The following is a 27,275-nucleotide window of genomic DNA, read 5'->3' as shown; positions in this document are numbered from 1 at the left end:
ATTACTGATATTGTTATGCTTTAAAGTACTTTTTGTATTGAACATCCTTTACTTGTAATAACAAAACCAATTTTGTCATATTGAAACACAAGCTGTAATTATGTCAAGGACTTTATTGGGATGTGAGACTCAATATGTTGATGACTTCCCAATGTTAGGTTTATCAAGAGAGGAAGTTCACAAGGGAGACACAACACCAATGAAACCTGAGTCTAATCACATAAGAGATTGACATCACTCTCAATCCAAAACCTTAAGGTAATAAATTAATGGATCTTCATCTTTATATGGTTCTTTACTTTCTCATTTCTATCGATTATAAGATTTAGACTCACCTTTAGATTTTCAACACTTAAGAAACCAAATTTGCATCTTGTCATTGAACTTTGTCTTGAGTATTGTATCTATCATGTATGACCTTTTAGTCGATTTTCTCATAGTAGTATTAATGAAGATTATTTGATGGCTTTGATCTTCTTTCTACGTCGTGTTCTCAATTATATTTTGTGATGTGACTTAATAATAATAGTTTATCAAAATAAGATATTACCTTTTATGATTAAAACCATAACCAGTTTAAACTCTTTGTTTATGAAAATTTAAAGTGCATTTAATTAGGTTATATTTTGATAACAACATTTAAATCTAATTATATAGTTATCATATTGCTTTAAATTGTCTAACTATATAAATATGTTTGCACATAAATATTAAGTATTATATCAACATATGTGAACGACTATGTCAATATATATATATATATATATATATATATATATATATATATATATATATATATATATATATATATATATATATATATATATATATGTAAGATAAGATATATAAAAGAATAATCACTTTAATTTTTAATGTATGTTTGTTGTCAACAAAATTTTATATATAAGAGGTTGTTTAGTTTTTCTTTTTATATTATATAACGATTAGACTATTTTGATCTTAATAGGGATCCTGCAAGATGTTTTAAATATAACTAAACAAGGTTGTCATGGACTTGCATTTTAGTACTTTTTGTAGAATAATGCAAAATGGAAAACTAAATCCTATTATAATATTGAATTATAATATAACTTATTTTAGAATAAATAAAAATTTAAAAAAATCTTAATAATTGATTTTAAAGATAAAAAATAATTAGTCATGATTAATATAGATATTAATTATAAACTAAAAATTATTAGTCTCTAAAAATCACTATTATGAATAAAAAATTATAATTAGTAATTAATTAAACTTTAAATTGATCATTAATATTAACTATTAAGATTTTAATTATAAAAAAATTAATGTCTAATTGGTTACTAATATAATGTTTTATTGATAGTAGTGATTATTTTAAAGAAAATATTTTTAGTTTATAAATTGGTTATTATAATGATTAATTATTTTTTGTTTTTAAAATTAGTCATTATTTAAGAATTTTTTTTTCTAAGATATGATTATCTATCAAATATAAATTTGAAAATTATTATATGTTATTCTCTTAACTATTTTATTTTAATCTAATAAAAAAAGTAGATTTACTGTTTTAAATATATGCCTGGACTGATTTTTAGAGTAAGTTCAAATTATTAATTATAAGAATTTAACTGCGTACATAGTTAATGTTTTATAGATCTTCAGTATTGCTATTAAATTATTTTATAATTAAAAATATTCATTTTTATATGAATTATTTAAAAATAATATTTAAATACTTTTTATCCATGAATTGATCAATTAACTGTATGAAAACTAAACCCTAATCATAAACGATCTCACATATTATTTAAGCTGTTAAGTTGACTGTTACGAGTTACTCAAATAGAAGCAAATTTGTTCCTAAATATTCAACTTGAACGACTACAATACTCACCAAAAGTAGTAAAAAAAAGTTATGATCATACTACAATAATCGTATGTGATTTCTTTCAATTTTCAGTTGAATATGTGATAAGCACATTGCCCTACCAAAATCAAATCCTGCATCCTCATTGATTGAAATGAAAGGCAAGAATAGTATTCAACACTGTTTTCGCAGATCAACATCAACCTCACAATCCTTCAAAAAAATCCATCCAGTTGAATCGCTCACCCCCTTCCACTCTATTTCTTCTTCTTTTTTCTTTTTCATTTTTGTATTTAGCTTTTTCCCTCTATTGGTCATTTTCTGTATTTTTCAAGCAATAACTAGCTACACCAAGCCACACATTATTAGAATCCCACCATAAAAAAGACACGTACCTTTGTCACTTACCATACAAATCAAGAGTCTCCAAGTGGGTGACGTGTGAACTGATTTCCCACCCATTACATTGCTTTTTTTCACCCACCACTCTCCAAAATCTTCTTTCCACACACACAAGATTGCAGTACACAAACTAAGAACACCACCATTACCACAGCCATAGCACACAGAATCACCAAAAACAGCCAACAAAAACACTCTCTTACATTGTATGCTATGTCCCTTTTCTGCACGAAAGAGAAAACCATTCTAATGTCTCAGCCCTCTTACTCAACTGAATCTGACAACCAGATTACTCCTCATCAGCCATCAAAACCGAAGAAACCCCTCCCCCCCGATGACAGAAAGATGGGTCAAGAACACCAAGAGAAGAGTGACAAAACTTCTAAACCCCACGAGAAGAAGATGGAAACTGCATTGGACAGTGTTGCTGAAGGAAAAACCGTTGAAGGTGAAGCTAGTGGTCGTGAGAGGTTGAAGAGGCATAGAGTTGAAGTTTCTGGGAGGGTTTGGATTCCTGAGATATGGGGTCAAGAGGATCTCTTGAAGGATTGGATTGACTGCACAGCATTCGATGCTCCTTTGGTTCCGAGCAGAATAGTGATGGCACGAACGGCTTTGGTGGAAGAAGGTCGAAGGGCCACATCGGGTGTGATAAGAATCGAGAACAGGTGTTGAATTCTTGTGGCTTATATAATTGGATTATTCAGTTCATTCAGTGAGAAGAACCATGTATTGTTATTGGTTATGATATGAATGTTTTGTTAATCCTTCATCCGTCATGATGTTTGTATTATCCGTTGGTTTGGATATGTAAACATTATTACATCCTGCGTTTTTATTTATTAACCGTTTGATAGATACATTACAAAAGTTAAATTCTAAAGCCACTTCCCAAATCCAGAACCTTAAACTAGTGTACAAATCACGTTAGTTCAATTATAATTCACCTATTTGTGTTTTGTTGAATTGTTTTTTTTTCCTTATATCTTTAGCTTCTACTAATTTGTTAATCCACGAGCTTTACCTTCTTATTTTTTCGACAATTTTCTAATTCATCATAGGTAATATTACCTTCATTTGTTTATTTATTAATTTGTTCCTATCAAAATAAATACTAGACTAATTAATAAGTTCTATGACTTGTTCTTTTCGACAAAATTTGATTGTGAATGTTTTAAAGCTTCCTATGCTTGATAAACGATGTTTATGTATAAACGATTGTGAATGTATCGTTTTGATTTAGGTAGTTGAGGGATTCAAGCCATACAGGGGCGATTTAAGAAAATATAAGCAAACAATCTATTCAACCTGAAATCTGTCTGTTTAAAGTTGTAATTCAAAAATCTTTACAATCACCAATGCGTCAAAATTACATATCAAAAAGAAGTTTTTTTCTAGATGTAATGACAATAATCAAGCTAAATAACGATGATTTATGTCAAGTATATGGTCATAATCGGTATAAATATTTGTTGTTGTTTTCTGAAAAATTTGTTTGTTTTGTTATCAAACGAAAACTTGTAAAACAATTCCCCACAATTCGATACATAGTCGTTTACTACTTCAGACATACGATATAAAATAAAATATATATATATTACATACTTAAAGTTTAAATGAAACTATCTTATTTAACCCAAATAACCTAATATGGTAACAATGACTAATCTAACTACTATGTTAGAGAAGATAGGTTTATACTGTTGTCTTAATTGTAACATATATCATCATAACACAATAAGGTTTTGATACTAAAAGATCTAAAATATTTTACTTATGATTTAATGACTTCCTAACAACTCAATACTTCTTCCGTAATGTATTTCTCATTATTAGAAACCGTGGTCTTAATTCTTCATTCTTCATATATGCTTTCAAACTTTTCATATATGTCTCTTAATAAAGTGAGTACTTTGATAACATTTTTATGTCATATAAATACTCACGAAATTTACTACTTTTATTGGACATTTTATGACAAGTTGGAACAATTACGTGTGCTTTCCAATAACATGAACAATGCACATCGTAATCAATTCCAATAGAGGGGTAACCAATTATTACCCTTTGTATTCGGTTACAAGACCTTCAAAACTTTACATGGAGTTGCGATGAACATTGCAATGACAGGTCTAACCCAGTTTTGTATGGTGCAGGTGTTATGAAGGGAAGGTAGAGGTGGACGTGGTTGTTTTGGTGGTGAACGTCTGAAGCAAACACTAGTGGTGGATCTTTGGTTCCCATAGGATGTGGTTGTCAAGGATAGTGGATGTTGTGAACCTGGTGGAGGAGGTGGATCTATTCTGAATCTGGTGGAGGAGGAGGATCTATGCTTGAAGGCGGTGTTTGTTAATGAGGTGTAGGTTAGTTTGTGGTTAGTGTGAGTGAAGTTTATTTGTGATAATTTTTTTATCTCATGTTGTATTTTGTGTAGGTCTTAAAGTTGTGTTGGTGGTTGGTGGAAGTTAATTGCTTTTTGTATTTGGTTGTGGGTGGTAATCTAGCAATTTGGTGTAGTGCTTCTGGTCGAGGATTTGGTACTTGGTTGGTAGCATCTCTTGGTTGTTTCGTTAAACCTTTATTGGAGGATATTTTTTGGATTAGAGGTTCACTAGTACAGTCAAGAGAAACGATGTAACACCCTACTATTTTAAAGGGTATTACTGATAGTAGAGACTAAATTAATTTGATATCTCTTATAAACATTCAAACTTTATTTCATTTAATCCAAAGTACAATACCAAACTTACAAACTTTAAACAATATAGTCTTCACCATTGAAATTTCAACTTATAAGTTTTACACAACATAATCTTCCCAATACAAATTTATTCTTTTTACAAAAATCCCTAAAAGTTTTTCCCCGCATCTATCTCATCTCTAAGCTTGTTCAACCGCATCTGCAATATTATCTAATCACATATAACATGAGTTATATGATCATAGTACAAACAAATAAGGGTAAGCCAACCTTATCATAAAATCATTAAACGTGTAATAAAAATATTATAATCATGTATTTCTGCAATTGATAAAATATCATTATTCCGATGTCATTAATTCATCATTATCAAATTCATCTTTCCCATTTCCATAAATCTTACAAGTGTACCATGCTTACTCATGAAGCCTTATGGTCAGACCGCTCTCTGCCTGCTTCCTTAAGCCTCACTTATATACTATGTCTTACTTTCTGAAGCCTTATGGTCAGACCCCTCTCTGCCTGCTTCTATATAACTTACGAATCATATGTTTATGTCAAAGCCTTATGGTCAGACCACTTTCTGCCTGCTTTCATAAACCTCAGGTGTTACTTTGCTCATACCAAACTCTTATGGTATAACTCGAACATACTACTCCCGGTAGTAAACATCATTTCATAAGTAATGATTTCTCATATCCACTCTAACATTTCATAAAACCAACAATTCATACCCTCATATCCACCTAACTCAGTCATGTTCATTCTTTAATCAAGAATTCATAATAACCCGTTTTGGTATCAATAAATTAAACATATTACCATATATTATGCTTCATATTATAAACTCATTTTGCCCATAACGAGTATAACTCAATATATTTTCACCAAACAAAGATCATGGATCAACCAAAATATATCCACATATCGTAGGAACTACATATTAAAGTCTAGGCTCAATGTAATAATAAATAAAATATATATGAAATTTTTACCATGATAATATTATGCATTTATAATCAACTTATTTTATTTTGTTTTCATCCTAGTAGAGATTTTTTTTCTTTTACTCCAATTGGTCACCGGAGAGGACCCAGATGTCTGAACGCATCAAACTCACCTTCGACGCCAGCACATATGACTAGTCACAACTGACTGGACCAGGCCAGGGCTGCTCTATGATCAGGGATGTGCCAACTCAGGTTTTTAAGGTTCCTCTATCCTACCAACAAAGGGAGGCCCTCAATAATTAATCAATTTATTTATTTAATTTATCTACCTTGTTGTCTTATGCTCTAAATCTAAAATACCTAATTTTAATATTTTTACTTCCTCTCACAACAACCTCAAAACAGTATCTGTATATCTATTTAATACTCATATATAAGCAATTACCGAACCCTTACTCCAGACCTTCCAACAAGATCAATTTCAGCCAACAAACTCATTCAATAAATTCATCGCATCTCAACATGTACAATTTAACAGTTTCGCGAGAGAACACCAGTTCAACATTCGTATATTTATAAATTCATACAAAAATAATTAGTTGCCCTTACCATCAAAATAATATTAATATAAAAATTTAGGGGAAACAAGAAGTTGAATCTGGCAGAGCCGGTTAGACAACTTCTCCTCCTTCCACAAAGATGCAATAAAAAAATAGATAAGACAATAAAATTTCTGGGGAAACAAGAAGTTGAATCTGGCAGAGCCGGTTAGACAACTTCTAATCCATCCAAAAATACAATATAATTAAATAACACGAACATTAACATGTCTGGGGAAACAAGAAGTTGAATCTGGCAGAGCCGGTTAGACAACTTCTAATCCTTCCAAAAATGCAATAAAATAAATAAGTAAAGCAATAAATAGTTTGGGGAAACAAGAAGTTGAATCTGGCAGAGCCGGTTAGACAACTTCTAATCCTTCCAAAATACAATAAAAATAAATAAGGAAAGCAATACAAGGTTTGGGGAAACAAGAAATTGAATCTGGCAGAGCCGGTTAGACAATTTCTAATCCTTCCAAGATACAAAAATAAACAACTAATAACATACAAATGACATAACATAATCAACATCACATTTTACAACTATCACACCTGGATATCAACACCAAAGCATACTCTCATTTAAAATTCAAGATCATACAGAAACAAAATACTCCATATTCAAGATTTAAGATCAGACAAAAGCAAAATATAGCATATTCAAGACTCAAGATAATACAAAAGGAAATACTCAAAGTTAGCTCCCCTTACCTCTATTCCAGACTTAGTTTCCTCTTCTCAAACCGTTCTCCGGAAACTTCCAGAATTTCTCCTCTTCAACTAGAATTTACTCCAACTCTCTTCTCTCACAATTTCTCTAGAATTTTGGTGTAAATTTCCAGCCTCCCCCCTTGGCTATTTATAGTAAAAAAATTTACTATTCATTTTTACTATTCATTTTTACTATTCATTTTTTTATTCATTTTACTATTACAAAAATAATTTTTTATTTGCAAATTGGTGAATTCTGATCTCAAAGCTACGTGTAACACTTATCCTTTCCAAAAATAATTTTGTTTTTTTTTTTTTTTTTTTTTTTTTTTTTTTACTATTCACGTTTTACTATTCACAATTTACTATTCACTAATTTTTTTTTTTTTTTTTTTTTTTTTTTTTTTTTAGTATCTAACTAATATTTTCAAGGATCTTACAAACGACAGCGGTTATTTTCGTCCATAGACAATGGTTCTTGAACCGAGGCATATATAGGCGAGGCAAAAAAGGGTAGGCTTTTTGCCTCGGTTCAGAACCGAAGCAAAAAGGGGTAGGATTTTACCTCGGTTCACAAGTAACCGAAACAGTAGAGTTTTTGTTTTTTTTAAGGACTTTTTGCCTTGGTTCCTTCTTAACCGAGATAGTACAACGTTTTCTTTTTACTTTTTTGATTTTTATATCTTAGGTCCAAATGGTGATAAAGCCTTTTTTACTTTTTTTACTTGCTTTTTTTACTTTTTTTACTTGTTTTACTTTTTTTAATATATGAGATCAAGCCTTTGTCCATCATCTCAAATGATGTAATTGGGTCTCTAGCCTGTTACGTATTGATTTGATTTGATAGGTCTTCCAGATCTTTGAGTAGCCTGCAAAAATGAATAGCAATTACTCAATACTTATCAAAAATAAAAAAGCTGATGAAGATTACAATAAGTATATATATATATATATATATATATATATCCATAGTAAAAAGTGAAAGCATCATGATTCTTACCACTCACTCCTGTTCATGCGCATTCCTCTTAGATTTCAATAACTTATTATTAATTCTTGGATAATATGCAAAAAACAATTTAAAAATATTTCTTAATTGTAGAAATATAACGAAAATGTGTCCAATATAAATGACTTAAATCATACCACAGATGAAGAAAGTAATAACATCGCGCAAGTACGCAAGCATGGTTTGGATTCTATAAGCCATCATATAGTAATAACATTTCAATTGTCCTTTTGAAGTTAAGAAAAAAAGTAATTAGTGATGGGATCACTCCTCTCTCGCTAATACCCAACTACCAAATACAGACATTAAACAAAAAATATTTATGCATTTTTAAGTTCTGCATCCAAACCAAATGGACTAAGAAATTCATGTCTACAGCAGAGAGTAAAAACATTTTCCGAATATGTCCAATATAATATTGCAAGGAAAACTAGCACCGGGGCTTCAAAATTTATGAGCCAGCCTGTCCAATCACATCATAATACCATAGTTCTGATTTCCCAGAGAAGCTAAGATGTAGACCAATTACCCAACTGTTGAGAAATAATCACAAGGACTTGCACAGTTGAATGAGAACCCATTTTACTCCACTCCATTTGAAGATGCAGGAGTTTACATTTCTCTTCTGTTTTGAATGGATTGTTCAACAATATACATGTTATCATCATAACACCAACCATTATACAAAAAGAAAGGAGAACATATAACTAGAGGTTTGTTTGAGATAACCCAAACAACTCACTAATCATGGAGACCAGGATTTTTTATATAATAACTACTATTATTCTAAGTGTAGCCTGCAAAAATAAATAGCAACTACTCAATACTTCATTAAAAATTAAAAAGCTGATGAAGATTACAGGAAGTATATATCCACAAGTATAAAACTTTACATTCATAACTTTGATTCCAGAACAACATATACGTATTAATATTACCAGTGATTTTATCATACACATCAGCCGCGGATTTCCCATTTGGAAATCCGTAGAAGAAACAGCCATAAAGTTGTCGAAGTGCCTTTTCCACTCGCATCTTTTCTCTGTTTTGAAGATTCCCTTTTGAATCACCAAAAGTATATATATGTTCCTCTCTTGTCTCTTAAGATTCTCATTGTGCCTGATGATCATAGCCAGTCGGCAACCATCCACAACGAACTTACCATGCGCCTCCGGCAGCCATCACCGCAACTTAGCACCAGCGCTGATCATCTTCACCGTCAATGCCACCGTCATCAAACCTTAATTTGCACCACCACCATCAACACAGACGTGCAATCAGAAAAACCCCAATCAAAAGTCGTTGCACTCATCTTCTTCACCAAAAACCTCCATTGACGCACCATCACGAAGCTTCGTTCATCACCACCTAGCGTCGTCGCCAACCTCCATGTTCGTCTCTATGGCGCAACCCCGTTCAACCTCCATTCATCATCATTAGGCAACTTCAACCTGCAAAATCAAACCAAACCCAGAAATAGACAAATCTCAAATCCCAATTCACAAACCCTAACCCCCAAATTGCAAGAACAATTTGCAAGCACAGAAACCCCAACTTTAGGCCACCCATCTGCAGAGAAGAACAGAAACCTAGAATCCCAAAATCAAAAACCCTTGCCGCGAAATCGCCTCCCTCCTTGCGAGACCGAACCAGCAACGAGAAGGGAAAGAGACTCTTTACAATACTGAAGACAAATAAATGATCATATATCTTTCAAAGTTTTTTATGTATCTAATTTTATGAAAAAAGAATCAGATATATAAGAAGGGAAAGAAAAGTCCAATAGAGTGATGTCGGACACAAATGTTTAATGTGACAAACTATCTATAAAAAATGTTTATAAAAACTTAGCATTTTAAAAGCTCACCATCTTTGGTAGAGCAAATTGTATAACATGAAATTTAAATAAGCTTAAGGAAAGGAAGATTTACATTATGAATATACACTTTGAATTAGTCACTTTTGGCTAAACATTTCTGAGTAATATTTGAACATTCAACCATACCTAGCTAAAATTCAAGTAACTATTGGCTAAAACCCAAACACTTTTTAGAATAACAACCACTTCTGGCCAACAACTTAAAGTATTATTTGAAACATAATCTCACTCCTAGCTAAAACTTGAGTATTTTTTGGAACACAACCACTTTTGGCTAAACCTTTAGTATTGTTTGGAACACAATCACTTATGGCTAAAACTTGAGTATTATTTGGAATGCATCACTCTTGGATAAAGGGTTTACAAGAAAAGGTTGGTATAAAAGATCGTAAGGTTTTGCTTGGTAGATAGAGAAACACGTCATTTAATTAATACAAGGTTTGACAATATTTTAGTGTGCTAAATGAAAATGAACATTGTTCCTATTAAGCTTATGGCATAAAAAGCTTTAAGTAAAATTAAAAGTTTTTTAACATCTTTTAATCACTTATTATATGTCATTAGAACTACAAGAAAATCATTAAATAACAACCAATTTAAAGGGAAAAAAAGTTAGTCATTATATTGATTAAGTTAAACACCATTTTATAAACCAAAAGTTATTGGTATCTAGAATAGTATCTATTATTAATACAAAATTATAATTGGTTTGTGAATTAGAGTATAAATTGGTGTCTAACATTCTCTACCAAGTTTATAGCTTCTTACTATTATTAGATTTTAGAATACTTCTTGTTTGTACAATTGGCTCTAGAAGAGGGGCTTTATTAAAGTCTGAACTCTTTTCATGGTGTTGAATAGAGTGAAAAATTTGTATGAGATTAATTTTTCTTGGGTTAAATATACACATAGAGTACTCTATTTATAATAAAAGAAATATGGAATAAGCCTACAAATAAGGAATAATATATCTAACACTCCCCCAGAAGTTGGTGCATATAAATCATATACCAAACTTGTTACTAATAAAATCAATGAAGACTTAGTAAAAATATCTACTTTGCACTCGAATAACATCAAATTGTTAATGACTTGTGAAGACAACATAGAAGATGAAATACAAACTCATAAGACTCCTCCTGAGCAACAAATCTGGGAGGTTACTCCATGTAAACCTCTTCTTAAAAATTTTCGTTAAGGAATGCATAATTGACATCCAATTGAGAAAGAGTGTGAATCGAGGTCGACAAACAACTAATAACAACTATGAAGAATAATATTGGACACCGATGGACTACCGCAAAACTTCAACTATATGATGACTTTGACAAAGAAGATTACCATTAGTAGTGGACGAAGGCCAAGAGTGGCAGACAACAACAAAGTGTAGGAACTAGATTGTCATCAGTAACGGATGATGGTCTATAGTGGTTGACATTGATAGACTGTAGGAACTAGATTGGACCACATAGAAACAAACTCCCCCTCACAATGAATGATGGAAATGATGGCGCGTCGATGATAGATAGTGAAGGTGGAAGACCTATAGCTTGACCTATTTTTGTGTGGCCTGGAATCAAGTCTTGTTGATGTTCTATCTCCCTTAAAGGCCATAGGCCATATGGTGAATCTTCAAAAAAATATTGAAAGCTTTCAAGCCTTTTGCAAAAGCTAAGGTATTAACCATACTTTTTCAACAACAAGGATACCTTACAAAAATAATGTTATGGAAAAAAGGGTAAATTATATTTTTAGTCCTTCAACTATAATGACATTAATTTTTTTTACTTGACAAATAATGTGCTACATCAACCATTCATTTTTGGACATGTGTCCTTTTTTAAGTTACATGTGTTGGCCTTTTTCTTTTTTTTTCTTTTTTTATTTACATTTTTTCCCTTCTCCACTTCTCCAACCACATTATTCTCCTTTCTCACCTTCATGTTCATCTTTCTTTCCCTCCTCCACCATCTCCACCCTTCCTCTCCATCACCAATTTTCTCACCTTCTCTAATTCCATTGAAAAATCAAAATTAACTTAATAATGAGATACAATTTTATCATTATTGAGAAAGATATACAATTTCAACATTCATTCTTCCCATAGAAAATCAAAGAATAGTTAAATTCAATTAATTAGAAAGGGAAACCATAGCTTGATTTTACTATTCAATGTGAAAGTAAAAAAAAAAGGTATGAGGTAAAAATAAATTAAATAAGTAGAAAGAGATTTCTTTGTTGTCTCTATTGGCTTTCAACTTTCCCTAGAAGTTACTTTCTCTCTAATTCTCCTTTTTTTTCTTTTCCATGAGATGAATTAAGGGCCAGGTTGAATGAATCAGAAACACCTACTTATTAGTTTTACATTTTCTTTAGATTTTTGTTAAATGGGTGTCTTTTTTTTAGAACCTAGTGAAAAAGTTTGCACCTTTGACTTCAAAACTTGTAGAGAAGAGGGAGACTCACCTTGTTGGCTAAACCAATTAATCATTTGGTGTTGGAGGAACAAGACGAGTAAGGGATTCTGTTTTGCAATTTTTAATTAGGGTTATTTATCTGGTGTTGATCCTATTCTTTCTTAATTGTATGATATTGATACAAAATTTGGGTTTTGTGGGAGATTGTTAAATCAAATCAATGAAAAGTATTGTTTTTTTCCTCCATCTGGCGTCGTAGAATGAATTTGGGATTTTTGATGAGATGTTAGGCACTTTAATGCCTATAGTAGTTCATTGGATTTATGTTGTTTTTAGTCCTTAAAAAATTTGGTGTCAAAGGGTGATGTGGTTAATGATGTTGGAAATGGAGAATGTTGGAGAGTTAGGATATAATGTTGGGAGTCAGGTTTGTTGTAGAGCGTTGTGGAGGTCATGAATGAAGGGTGATGGTGCTGGAAATGGAGTATATCAGGGAGTTAGGATGAGTACCTCGATGATGAAGATTTGGACGAAAAAGTCCTTTGATAAAGATGAAGTATGATAAATAATTTGTCACGTGTTTTATAATAAAATGTTGATGTGACATACTATTTGTCAGGTCAAAAAGAAAATAACATCATTGATTATTGAGGACTTGGACTAAATTTATGTATTTCTTAAGTATAAGAATACAAGAGGATCAAACTTTGAAATAGAAACTAAAACCAAAACCAGTTTAGTGTAGAGATAAAAAATATAATTAACCTAAAAAAATCTTTACATATACTTTTAAAAATTAAACCATCGGATCGTCCTCGTATTTGTAGGGGAATTTCAAGCGGGTCCTCTTGTTGAAAATGGTCTTACTTGGGTCCTAATTTTTGAAAAATTAAGCTAATTAAGCCATCTCCGTTAAGTCTTTATAGATGGCGTTAACAGATGCTGACGTATTGCACAATTAATACACTGATGTCAAAGTGTTTTATTATGTGGAATTTTTATTTAATTTAAGACATTATGACATGGAAAAGGGTTTTAGTTATCTTCACATTAGGGATTTACTTATCTTCAAATTAGGCCTAAAACTTAATCAGTCCAAAGGTCCATTACCGCCACCAGTCACCATTTTCACCATCACGGCAAACCCTATTCAACCATAGTCTACAATCAGTCCTTGCATCATCTCAACACAACAACAGACCAGCCAAACCAGAACATAAAACCTCAACTCCTTCCACCACCCACTTATAACGCGAGCAGCAGATATTCCCAAATTCATAGAAAACTCAATATCAAATCCCTAACCTGTAGAGAAGCTCGATGAACAATCCCAAAAATCCCCAATCGAAACAGAGAGCCTCACGTCGTGATACGCTGGAGGACTAAAACCCTCGTCGTCGTAGAAACATTGTCGCTGACACGCCTACTGGCCACGAATGATGAACATTGCGTCTAAGCCGCCGGTTTTGCATCCTCCTCCCTACAACCAGAACATAACCAGAAAGAGAAGAGGGAAGAGATTCCCCCTTTGCGACACGAAACAATGCAAGAAAATAGGGGAAAGAAGAAGAACGCTCAACACGCTGTCGCGAGCCACCACAAACGGCGCTTGGTTGTGCTATCACGATCACTTTCCTTGCACGAGATAGAAGATCAAAACGAAGGAGAAGAAGAGAACGCCCAAGGGTTGGGGTTGTCCACGAACCCATGGGGAAAAAGAATGGTGCTTCCCTAGATTAGGAATTTATTGCAACGAGTTTGTTGATGGAGTTATGGTAGAAAGAGTTAGAGGGGGAAGAGATGCAGAATGAAGAGGTTCGTGGAGAGAGGGGCAACAAAGGAGTTAGTTTGTGTTTCAGTGAAGATGTCGAGGGTGGTGTACGCGTAGTTGGTTTAGCAACAGGGGAGAAGTAGGTTGCCTGATCAGGAACCCTAATTTTTTTGGAGGGAAAGGGGGCTGCAACGTGGCATACTCTTATTGATTTCCGCATAATAAATTCGTCCAAATCAGCATCACCACATATGCAGATTTTGACGCCGTCTATCAACACATAATGAAAAGTGTTTAATTGACTCAAATTTTCAAAAATTAAGACCTAATTGAGACCGTTTTCAAAAATTAGAACCTAATTGAAACCGTTTTCAACAAAAGGACGCACTTGAGATTTTTCTACAAATATGAGGACCATAAGAGGGTTTAAACCTAATGTTAACTCATCTCTCATAAAAAAAATAGTTAATACAATATATTATTTACAAAAATGGATTTACAATTATATTTTAGATTAAGTAATTTATAATACTATTTTTCAAGTTTTGGATTACTCAATCTAAAAAGTTTATGAATTATATAATATAAAACTAAAGCAAGCATTAAATATTAAAAAAAAACTATCATTCGGTAAATGAGTTACTTAGCTTTAAACTTTACACACCTTGATCTTTTAACTAATTCCTTCCAAAACTAGTATGTTTAAGCAAAACCAATGGTGAGAAAGTAAGAAAAGCATATTAATAGGAAGTTCTTACACATAGAAATCACAAATTCGTAATTGAAAAAGAAAAATATTTTTTAACAACTTTTTTTGATAACTTTTTTATATCTGGTGGTATATTGTGATTGGTCAAACAGACCAATAAAATATTAACATAATTTATTGTCAAAAAATTGTTCAAAAAGTTGTTAAAATATCACAGTCCATTGAAAAATATTGAGAAGAAAAATTTTTTTAGCGACATATTTTGATCTAACCGTTGAGAACCCACCGGCCTATTATATAATTTTGTCCGGTTAGAAACTTGCCCAACCACATGGAATTCAAAATTAATAATTTAATTTCTCTGTGAATCATGCGAAGATCAATTACCACTTTACTAAGGCAATTTCTTTTGGTAGAAATAACATAATCCTTCGGCTTAATTTATTATTATTAAAAAAAATCCATTTACCATAGAGAATAAAAGTGAGTGAAATATCGTCGAACACGTTGGCTACACGATGCTACAGTAGACTAAAAAATATATATAAAAAAAATCATAATATGTACTTTGTATGGACAATCCACTATAGATATTTTGCGTCGAGTGCTTCTGAATCTGCCAGCTCTGCTTCAGTGCCAATTGTGAAGTATCATTAGCCAATCAAATACCATCAAAGCCACCATATTTACCCAACACAAACTCAAAAAAAACCATACTATGGTTGTTTTTTTTGGAGGAACTTGGGTGAAGTGTACCTTTTCAAAACTCATGGCTATGTCTGCAGCTTTGAGTCTCTCCCAATTCCCAGTTTCTGGGTTTATTTGCTTCCCCAAAAGGAGACTACCCAGTAGAAGCTCTTACATACGTGCCATGTCCGAAACCTCTTCTTCCACTTCTGTGAGTAGCCAAAAAGAAGGACCAACAACCGATTATTCTTCAGCTTCGTCGGTGACAATTGTTCCTCCCCCCAACTTCAAGCCCCCAGAGCCTAAACGCTTTGCCGTCAGACCTGACAAGATCGGTGAAGTGCTTGGAGCGGCGCTTCCTTTGCTGTTTCGCTTTGCCACTGGAGTTTTCGTTTCTGGGTAAACCATAGTACGCCTTTTCTTCATATTTGTTTCTCTTTTGCACGTTTCTGTTTTCAGTTTTTCCTCAAGCGTACCTTGATTCTAAGGCCATGTTTGTTTGCTGGTTTTCTGTTATCTAAAATTTGTTTGCTTACTGCTTCAGAACAGTTCAAAGTGTTTCCTCCCATGAGCCTTTTTCTTCTTTCGAAAGATTTGTCTCAACTTCAAGAAGGGAATGAAAACACATCCCCAACTGATTCCGTATTTTGGTTTTTAAAACACTTGTTTTGGGAAACAGGTTTTAAAGCAAAAATGGAAGAAGTGGTTCAAACAAGTCCTTAGTCTTTTGGGTGTTGACATGGAAATTCAAAGTTGATTTTCTTTTTAAAAAAATATTTTCCAACTCACGCTTACGGGTTTCACTTCGTAGTCCGTATCTGGTTTTTGCATAAAATTACGTGGACAGAGATTTTGATATATTGTATTGAAGTAAAGTAACTGCATAGGAAGAGTGGTTGTAAAATAAAATCAATGGTTTGAGTTAGTTGTGTGCTTGTGTGATGTTCTTAACATAGTTCAATGCAGAGAAAAATTCAGCTAATTGGCTGTATAGACAATAACTGCTGTTTCAGTAAGAAAGATTTGAGAACTGTTAGAAGAATCTGACCTGATGGTGTTGTGTTATGGTTCTTGTGATAGAAGGATCGCTATATTTTTTGGTGAAAGAAGGATCGTGATACAGTGAAAGACTTAGTGGAATTGACTTCCCTTGAAAGATTTTATGTTCAGAAATCTGTCATGAGATTGGTGCATAAAGTCACCAAATACACTCAATAGTTAAGTATGGAACTTAAAGTATGGAACTTAATTAGGAGATGAACCTTAAGCTAGATCAGTCATTTGAAAGGAACCTCACTTCTCAAAGCATTGTATTACAAAGGAACAATTTTTTTGTTAGGTTAAATTATCAATTTGTTGTTATACCCGTATAATATAAGTTTTAGTCCTACCAATACACATTTAACCTGTTTTAGTCCTTAGACATAAATTTAATGTGGTTTAGTCTAAATAATTTTTGACAGCAAAGACTAAAACAGATTAAACAGTGAATACGTTTTTATATTTCATACGCAAGATGTACAACGAATAGTTAAAAGTGTAGGGACTTAAAATTAAAATCTGTATAGTTATAGGGACTAATAGTTTTAGTCCCTACACATACTGTTTTAACTTGTTTTAGTCCTTGGACATAAACTCTATAATTTGGTTTAGTCTAAATAACTTTTGACGACAAAGACTGAAACAGATTAAACAGTGCATACGTTTTTTGTATTTAATAGGCATGGTGTAAAACTAATAGTTTCAAATGTAGGGACTCAAAAAAATTAAAGTTTGTTCAGGTATATGGACCAGACGCATAATTAAATATTTTTTTTGTAATTTATTGTGTATGTGTGGGGCCATGGAGTAAAGGTTATTTTTGTTCAAACAACTATAAGACCATAATTAAGATGTCTTGTTTTCATTTTGAAGTTTTCCTTCCTTTTGATTGTAAAGTAGTCTTACTGTATGCATGAATGATTTATATATTAGATTCAGTGTATAGTTGTATATGTAAGCCAAAGCACTATCTGAAAACCTATCCAACATATTTAGAGGCAGACTGCAGATTTTGTGCAGGTCATTTTGGGTGTTCTAGAAGGACTGTGTTATATGTGAAAATATATCAAGATACTGGCTGAAATTTCAAACTTTTATGCTTTTGTTGTGCCATTGACAGGTATTCTTTTTCAGTTGTTTCTAAGGATGAAATTCCTCCGGACCAATATGCTTTGGAACTTAATGGTAACATCTCATTCTCTATGTTTACTGCTCATTATTTTGCATACCAGAGTCAATAATTATGTGGCTAACTTGCAACTGAGACATATAAAGAAAACAAAACAAGGGTTACCTATGCATGTCTATATGTGAAAAGATCTAAAGGATACAAAAATTTGGCTAGTTTTCCCTCAAAACTTTGATATAAATACTTGTTTGTGTGTGAAAAAAATCTAAAGAAAGATCTCTGTAACCATCTTACTGGTAAAGAAATATTGATAGTTAAAATATTACATATCTCTTAAGAGGCACTGCTTATAAAGTTCACAAATAAACTTACACCCATGTATCTTCCATGCTTTAACTGAAAGATTATTTTTTTGTGACTGAAAGTGCTTATTTTGCACTTTTAAAATGAGTGGAGGGCATTTTAACTTGGTGAGGAGAGTATGTCACATGGCTTTTAGACCTATGAAAAGGGGTAAAATGAGACTTAGGGCAGGGCACAGGAAAAAATTATTAAAGGTGAATGATAAGCCTGAATTTTATTTTTACCATTCCAATGGACTTTCATGATCCATGTCCTTGACCTCACTTGGTGGGATAAGGTTATTATTATTGTTAGTATCTTTACACTTTTATTGTGTCAGATTCCTATCTCATAGCAGCATCTTTATGCTCGACAGTTCCAGAATCCCCCCTTCCTTTCCCAGTCTTGTTCCTTATTTTTCATGTTAACATGAGTAGTATGATTTCAGGCATTACGATCAAAGAAACATCAAAATTAGGTCCTCGCCCAGAGAAGTATATTGAGATATATGAATTTGAGAGGTACTTTACTCTCTTTGCAGTCATGCATGGATTAAATACTTCCTTATTTTTATCTTTTCCCGAAGCATAGTTAGATAACTGGCTTTCTTGTTTCGCCTTTGCACCTTTACATTAGTCTTTGAGTTTTTACTTGCTGCACTACAGAATTCACTAATTCCAAGTGCTGTTTTGTTCTTTGATTATGTGCCATCTTGGGTCATGTGCAGCTGTCCCTTTTGCCGAAAGGTATGAGTACTTTTAGGATTCAAATATACTTCTCTTTTGAGTATTTTTCATCAGAATATTTTTTCTCTTTAAATAATTTTGTTTCAGTTATTGTGGAAGTGTTAGTTACCATGATTTGTTCATCATCTCATGCTACCATTGAAGTTTTGAATGATCATTGTGCATATCGTTTGATTCTTGAATTTGAGTATGGAGATTAGCACTGAGTTTAGTGATCTCTTAGGATAAACTCTAATCCTGTTCCTCTATCAGAATTTATTGCTATCCTTTTATCTATTGGGAAGAAAATTAGGCATAATAACAAAGTTGAAACTTCAAAACCTTACTAATTGTTAGTGTAGTTTTCTTTTGGTATTGCTCTAATAATTATAGAAATAAGAAGAAAATCCTCTATAATTTGGAATATCTAGATTATGTATGCTTTATTTATTTTCGTATCATATCTTTGTTATTAGAGGATATCAAATCTCCTCTATCTATTGTATTGATTTCACTTTCTCAAATATAAATAAAGAGTCGATGTTATTTCAACATTCACATGGTTTCAACTCCATATCTCTTTCTTGTGGTTCAACATTTATATTAGCAAGACTTCTTTGTTGTTGTGGGCTAATATAGAACTGCATGCAGGTTAGAGAAATTGTTGCCATTTTGGACCTTGATGTTGTTTTCTATCCTTGTCCAAGAAATGGTCCAAATTTCCGTCCAAAGGTTCTTCAGATGGGTGGTAAACTGCAGTTCCCCTACATGGTAAGATTGATTCCTTTGAACTTGAATCAAACAAAAAACTAATATTTTTTGTTGATTTCTGGGTATATTAAAAAGGAGGACATTGAAGTGCAACTGCTTTGATGAAATTAATGCAAAATCTATCCTGAGAGATGTTCTCTAGTTCTTGTGGCATTTTATATCATTGGCCCTCTTGAAAATTGGCTCAGAAGCTTTATGTTTTAAAAGAAAATATAGCCTAGAATGGGGTCTTGGTATCAGTTACTACTGGAAAGGAAGAAGGCGGAAGTGAAATGGTTACGTTTGATAGAGTTCAGAGGATCTGCACTAGACATTTTTATATGATAAAATGCATTTTATATTTGGATCATATAAACATCATACAGTGATGTGTATCGATCTAAACAGATCTAAACTGGAGCAAATTTTATCCTTAGAGTTAATATATTTTTTTTTTGTTTCTAGTTAGTTATGTATGTATATCACGTCACTTACCTTATCCTGCCTCAAGATGATTAATTACATAGTTTCTTTGAGTGAGAACTGAGAAATAATACTTTTCCTTTTCATCTTTATTGGTTGCAGGTTGATCCTAACACAGGTGTTTCAATGTATGAATCAGATGACATAATTCGGTATTTGGTTGACAAATATGGTTTGTCTCAATATTCTGTAATGTGCTTATGCTGTGGAGTCTCTTTTCCCGATACTTTTCAATCTATTAAATATAATTACATATATCGGAGAGAAAAATTACCATTTGAAAATGTGTATTTTATCATTTACAAGCATAAAAGAAGGCAAGTTTAGACAATAATACTTTAACAGTCATATCAATGCGATTTCTGATCGATTGTCAGCGTAAAAAAAATGTAATTCTTTAGTTTTATTACCTTCCTCAGAAACCATCTTGGCATATTGCATGTATGTGCTTAAGCACTACAGCATTTTGCAAGTACTTCCGTTTCATTTTTAGCCTTAAATTTTCATATATGGTTTAGTGAATACTTATTTTGCGGGCCATACTCAACTAATAAATATCCTATTTTTTATTTTATTGTCTGTGATGTAGGTGATGGAAAAGTTCCTTTATCTTTATCACTTGGATTTTTAACGGTTAGAACGTGACACCATCAATGATTTTTCACCAGCAGTTGGATTGCGTCGTTGATTTTAATATCTAGGGCTATCTTTTTTTGCAGACACTAACTGCTGGTCTTGGTATGCTTAGTCGTATCGGGAAGGTATTGTCCAACATTTCTCCTTTTTCTTAAGGGTATTAATATTTAACTAAAGTTTATTCAAAATTAATCCTTTCTTCCAAGTTAATGGAAGGAATTTTTAGCATATGCTTCGTTTGTGCGTATATGGCTGAATCCTTTTTTAGTTGTCATTGCGATTTCACTTTTACCTGTGCAAAGCATATTATAATTTACAACTCTTCCATTTTTTTCAGGGGACAACTTATACTCCAGCAAAGTTCCCCCCAAAACCACTTAAATTATGGGCATATGAGGTTGGTTTACAATTATACAAACCATAGATACTAATAATACTTGATGAATCAGGACTTTAGTCCCTAAACTAAAGATCAGTATGCATGATAATGTAGCCATTTACCAAGTATTAAATTTGAAATACTCGTTTCTTTCAGGTGTCTCCTTTCTGCAAGATTGTACGAGAAGTACTTGTGGAATTGGAGCTGCCACACTTGCTTGTCAGGTAAAAACCATGTTTCTGAGCAACTAATTGTTCAAATTGATTGCCAATAAGAATTAGTTTTTTTGTGGGGTGGTTGTATTATAGAGAACTTATTTCATGACCTTTAAGTTATGCAGCTACATTTATCTTCTTATGGATCCTTCTTGGATCTTATTCTTTAGCCCTTGTATGAAGAATTGTTACAATTTTAGCACGATAAACTGCATTTTATGCCACTTGAGATTAAAACATAGAAATATATTTTTAGAGGGCTGGAAGAACCCCTCTCATGGTTTTCTATTTATATATTGAAGGTTGATACAATAGGGAGATTAAACATCAAAAGCACTATCCTAGACTACTTGGACAGAGAACTAGGTACGGAGGTTATCTACCACTCAACCCCCTACCTTAGTCGTAATGATTACATAGATTTACTAATTATTTCAACACTCTCCCTCAAGCTGGAACATAAATATTGTATGTAGTTTGGAACAAATAAACTCAATCCAAGGTCTCCTTAATGACTTGGTCGACACATTTGTGAGGTGGTTGATCCAACAAATTCAATACATATTTCTTTTGTCAACAACTTTTCACGAACAAAATGACCATCAATTTCTATATGTTTAGTTGTCTCATGAAACACTGGATTTCATGCAATGTGGAGAGCAGCTTGATTATCGCAATACATCTTCATAGTCTCGATGTCACAGAAGTTAAGCTCTTGAAGGAACTGCATTACCTAAGTTCACATGTTAGTGACTCCGTTACACTGTATTTAGTTTCAGTGGTTGATCAAGCCACTACATTTTATTTCTTACTTTTTCATGAAATAATGTTTCCTCCAAGGGAAAACACAATATCCAATAGTAGATTGTCTATCAATAGGCAAACCTGCCTAATCTGCATCATAGTATGCAAAGGCATGAATGCTTCCTTTGTCTTCATATAACAACTCTTGCCCAGAAGCCTCTTTGACGTACCTTAGAATGCGAATCATAGCATTCCAATGGCCAACACATGGAGCTTGCATGAACTGACTAACCACTGTAACTGCAAAAGATAGATTCGGCATGTAATAGTGGGATAAATCAATTTTCCAACCAGCCTCCTATATCTTTGGCCGAAGAATAATTCACCTTCTCCTGTCGTTAATTTTTGATTTGGGTCCATGAGACTGTTTACCGATCTACAAATAATCATGTTTGTTTTTTGTAATATATCAAGAGCATATTACCTTTGGGAGATTACGACTCCATCTTTTGGCTGAGTTACTTCAATGCCTAAGTAGTATTTGAGGCTTCCAAGATCCTTGATTTGAAAATGTTTACACAAGTACTCCTTCAGTTGAGATATTCCAACAGTATCATTTTCTGTAATGACTATATCATCAACATATACTATTAAGTAAACACATTTCCTAAGAGATGTATGACAGTAAAAGACCGAATGATATGCTTCATTGTGTTTTAGCTCAAATTTTTTAGTAAGGGAGTTGCATGTTTAGTATAACAGGTTTAAAAACAATAACTAAATATAGTAGTAAGATAGTTTTTACAGGTTGGTGCTTGATAGCAGTTATGACCACCTTAGGAGGAAAAGGGGTAGTTTTTGGAAGATTGAGTATTGTAACTAGAATAATCTAGTGGGAAGGAGACTGCTGCTTTGTATCTTTTGTTGTATGACTGGTGAAAATAGAGAAGTTCATATTTACTTTTCTTAGTTCTTCTCTTAAAATAGTTTTTTTCCTAACTCTCTATCATTCTAACTACTACAGAAGTATCATACAAAATGAAGAGTGATGCAACATTTGAAGACAATTTTTCTGTAAATTTTTTCTTCTATGTATTCACTAAATTAGCTTTCTCTCTTTTAGTTATCACTTCACTGTTGATAACACCACCTTGGTTGGGTGATTTATGACGCATAGTTGCGTACATGCTATTTTCATTTACACTATACCCACACACTATTAGGAATCTAGGTTAGAAGCCTAACACTCTCACTCTCTAACACACTCCCAGAGTCACAACACAAGAATGAGTAAAGAAATCGTATGATATTCACAGCAAATGAATCAAGAATACAATCCAAAATTCGGGAGCTTAACCTCCCTCACCAGGTTCAAAACCGGTCTATACAATGTAAGTGGTAACTAACTACTCGAAACTACAAAAGAGGTCTCTTATATAGACACCTTTCCCGCCCCCTTACCTACTCAGCAGTTAGGTCATCTCCCTTATTTCTCTACTCTCTTTCTCCTTTCATATACTTTCCAAGTCCTAACATTACTCCCCGCTGCAGAACAACCTTGTCCTCAAGGTTGGAACCGAAAAACTTGCTCTCATGGCTCCTCTTCATCATCTTGTTATCATATGAAGGGAACCCACTAGCTACTGCCCACCAATTCAGGTCTGGAGGCTTGGGTGGTGGTCGAAATAAGAGACAAAATTTATGAGACCATCTTCCCGTCTTCATTATTTCCTTGAAGGTGAGGAGTTTCCTATTCTTCCCTGTAAAATAACTTCTTTTACCGCTTGGTTCACTTTCCCATGCCTTTCTACCGCTCGGTTCTTTCCCCTTGCCTTCAACCGTTCGTTTCGTGTTGGTTTTTTTCCTTTGCTCATCCCCCAAGCTCACTTGGTACGGTTGGGTATCCTCCATGGGTAAACCCAGTTCCTCTACCAATCTCTTGCCTATGAAATTGTGGCTCGCTCCAGTGTCGATCAAAATCAATCCCGTTCGGCCCCCTATCAAACCGTGCGGCTTCATCGTTTGTGGTTGAGTGAGTCCTCCAACCGAAAAAGCGGACATCTTCATTTGCTTGCGGTCTAATTCTGTCTCAGCTCCCGCAGTCTCCACCTCTTCATCCTCCCCCAAATAACCATCCCTAGACTCTTTTCTGGGCACTGATGGCCTGGACCGAACGGTCCCCCACACCTCACATACGTTCCCTCCTCTCTCCGTTTTTGGAATTCTGAGTAAGGCAAATTCAGGGTGTTCCATATTGACCCCACCTTCTTAGAGGCTCCCGATCGAACTGGGTGATTGGCCTCGGACTGCTCGACAACTCTCGATCGGCCTGGGTTATAGCAATCGGCCTTGGACCGTGTCACCTCACCGCTCGTTCGTCCCCAAGACGATTGGTCTTCTATCCCGCTCCCGTTCCCTTCCTTTGCGCCTCCTTGGAACTCCTCAACAGCCCTTGCGATACGCATCGCCACCATCAATTCCTGCGGTTCATGGAGTCGGACTTGATTCCGAATGACCTCTTGCAATCCCGCCAGAAAATATCCTAACAGTTGCTCGTCCGGCACCCTCTTCGTTCGTCCCGCAAATGTCTTGAAGTATTGCACATACTCTTCCACCATTCCCGTCTGTTTCGATACCGCCAAACGCTCAACAATGGTTCCAAACCTTATCACCAGGGCTTCCTTCAAACCATCCCATGAACGATTCTTGGCTTTCTCCTTCCAGGCTCTAAACCAGTAGCCAGTGCTCCCCTCCATCCTGATGTCGGCTAAGCGCACCTTTTCCTCCTCCGATACCCCTTGTAACTCGAAAAATTTCTCTGCACGATTGATCCAGTTCAGCGGATCGATCCCCTCGAAGATGGGTAGCTCCACCCGTTCCCACCAGCTGTTTTGCCCCTCGGTAGGTTCGCCTTCCCTTCCTCCTTCGTCTTCCCACCTCGCCCTCCGATGATCGTTGACGGATGCTTGGCTCCCTTCCAATAGCCTTTCCTGGTCGCGAGTCCGTCCTCCCCATAAGCGCATGACTTCTTACAAGTCTTTCCTAATTGTCGTCGAATCTTGGCGCAACGTCATTGTCTAGACCTTCATTCCATCCATCGCTAGTTCCACCGCTTCTATCTGACCCTCCATTACCTTAAATCTTCCTTCGATTCGACTCTCCATTTTTTTCCCAATTTGGATCCGGTAGGTCGGACCACTTTGTTAGGAATCTGGGTTAGAAGCCTAACACTCTCACTCTCTAACACACTCCCAGAGTCACAACACAAGAATGAGTAAAGAAATCGTATGATATTCACAGTAAATGAATCAAGAATACAATCCAGAATCCGGGAGCTTAACCTCCCTCACCAGGTTCAAAACCGGTCTATACAATGTAAGTGGTAACTAACTACTCGAAACTACAAAAGAGGCCTCTTATATAGAAACCTTTCCCGCCCCCTTAACCTTAACTACTCAGCAGTTAGGTCCTCTCCCTTATTTCTCTACTCTCTTTCTCCTTTCATATACTTTCCAAGTCCTAACACACTCATATTATGCATTAATGTTTCATTTCAGTTGTGCTAGGGGTAGCCCAAAGAGACATATACTATATCAGAAAACTGGACATTTCCAGGTACTTGAATTTTCAGGTTGAGTTTGTCACCTTTATGCTTAATCACAGTTGTTTCATAATATGTTATTTGGTTTGTGAATGATGATACACAGGTACCCTTTTTGGAAGATCCAAACACTGGGATAGAAATGTTTGAAAGTGCAGAAATCATCGAGTATCTAAGAGCAACATACGCTCTTCAGTAGCAGAGGGTTTTTAAGTCACACTCATGATATGTGCCTTCATTTCCTTTTGTAAATGTAATTGCTATTGGCTCTAACACGGTAAAATCAAATTTTCTCTTTATAGAAATTTCAAAACTTAAAGATGAACATGTGATGCAAATATAGTAATAAAGTAATGCTTTCAGAGAAAAATTGCACAACATTTAACAAAATTGGAGTTTTGATATAATTTTGAAAAAAAAAATACACTGAAGATATTATCTCAAATTAAAAATTTAAGTTGAGTTGTAGAAGAATATAATGTTATTTTATAATAGTTCGCACTCGTACTTATCCCTTAATCTTTAGTATTTTTTTCATCTAATGTTCTTGATTCAAGCACAATAAAGTTTAATAAAGATAACTTTCAAAAAAAAAATATAATAAAAATTCTCATAAGGTGGATAACTTTCCGGAATGAAAAATTTAATTGTTCCTCACTTTCTATATAGAACAATTCACTGTTAAGTTTTGACAAGTTTTCAGTCACAAGGTCTTTGAATCTTTGGCCAATATATAGGTTTTAAAAATATGATCATTTCATGGTATAAATATTAAGTAGATTTTAAGTTTAATTTAATTTTATAAAACTGAATCCAAATGTGAGGTTTGTATCTATGTATATATTTTAAATTGTTATTACTTATAGTTAATGTGAAATTTTCAATATGCTTTCTTTACATTGAGGTATATAAATCTCATGTGTGGGATTAAATATTACTGGGTGGTTTGATAGAGGATGAAGTGATATGCTTAACATTTGAGGAATCTTCAAGTGTTATAAATCTGAGGATAAATTGTCTTCAGGAAGGAGGATATGATAAAAGACTATCCCATGAACATATATCAAAAGAACTTTGGGAAGAACATTTGTAACTTAAAAGATCTATGACAAGGTCAAATATCAAAACACGTCTCTTTGAATCTTATAATATTCATGAGAGAACTTAAAAAATATGAAGATTAAGAGGTACAACAACAAAAAATCAAAGAATGCCAAGTAAGACAAAGATAAGGACGTCACAATTAAGCAAATTGATAAGTCAAGTGAAGATTCACCACAAAAATGTCAATCTTTGAATACGAGTTTTAATCCAAAGAACTAAGATAATTCTCTCTCAAAGAATGTAGATGCATATATTATATGAATCAAAAGTGTTTACATCAAATTTTGGTATCTTTATATATAGACACCCTCAAAGTTATTGTTTAAGTACCGAAATCATAGTTTTGAAGTTAAAGAATTAAACTAGTATTTTAAGTGGCATTTTACATAAATATGAAACCAAACTTCACACAAGTAGTAGAGTAATACAATATGTAATA

The 27,275-nt window shown here is 33.6% G+C and overlaps 2 protein-coding genes across 3 annotated transcripts; both read left to right on the top strand.

The window, feature by feature from the left end:
- Positions 1–2,278: 2,278 nt before the first annotated feature.
- On the top strand, positions 2,279–3,217 carry LOC108319817 (protein BIC1). The gene has a single exon (XM_017551104.2). It carries the CDS (start codon positions 2,465–2,467, stop codon positions 2,924–2,926), a length of 462 nt encoding a protein of 153 aa, XP_017406593.1. The 5' UTR covers positions 2,279–2,464; the 3' UTR covers positions 2,927–3,217.
- Positions 3,218–15,614: 12,397 nt separating this feature from the next.
- LOC108319823 (uncharacterized) lies at positions 15,615–26,051 on the top strand. Of its 2 annotated transcripts, XR_001831320.2 has the most exons (13): positions 15,615–16,086; positions 17,849–17,913; positions 18,648–18,720; positions 18,927–18,945; positions 19,576–19,695; positions 20,260–20,329; positions 20,747–20,790; positions 20,877–20,918; positions 21,131–21,190; positions 21,329–21,396; positions 21,690–21,753; positions 25,689–25,746; positions 25,839–25,919. XR_001831320.2 is itself a non-coding variant. In XM_017551111.2 (12 exons), the coding sequence occupies exons 1-12, from the start codon at positions 15,719–15,721 to the stop codon at positions 25,929–25,931; spliced, it is 1,080 nt and encodes a 359-aa protein (XP_017406600.1). In that variant the 5' UTR covers positions 15,625–15,718; the 3' UTR covers positions 25,932–26,051. The 2 variants fall into 2 exon arrangements, 1 of the variants encoding a protein (XP_017406600.1); XM_017551111.2 differs by lacking the exon at positions 21,690–21,753 and having other exon boundaries at positions 15,625–16,086; positions 25,839–26,051.
- Positions 26,052–27,275: the final 1,224 nt, after the last annotated feature.

This window comes from Vigna angularis, chromosome 3 (assembly GCF_016808095.1).
Source record: "Vigna angularis cultivar LongXiaoDou No.4 chromosome 3, ASM1680809v1, whole genome shotgun sequence".
NCBI lineage: Eukaryota > Viridiplantae > Streptophyta > Magnoliopsida > Fabales > Fabaceae > Vigna > Vigna angularis.
The sequence above is the reverse complement of the archived record's forward strand: the minus strand, read 5'-3'. Positions and strand labels throughout refer to the sequence as shown.

Bases quoted from the DNA above. Each gene is read 5' to 3' on its own strand.
- LOC108319817 (XM_017551104.2), top strand. From the start codon at position 2,465: ATGTCCCTTTTCTGCACGAAAGAGAAAACCATTCTAATGTCTCAGCCC.
- LOC108319823 (XM_017551111.2), top strand. From the start codon at position 15,719: ATGGTTGTTTTTTTTGGAGGAACTTGGGTGAAGTGTACCTTTTCAAAA. The intron at 19,696-20,259 runs GTAAGATTGATT...TATTGGTTGCAG, and splicing joins AACTGCAGTTCCCCTACATG to GTTGATCCTAACACAGGTGT. The intron at 20,791-20,876 runs GTTAGAACGTGA...CTTTTTTTGCAG, and splicing joins TATCACTTGGATTTTTAACG to ACACTAACTGCTGGTCTTGG.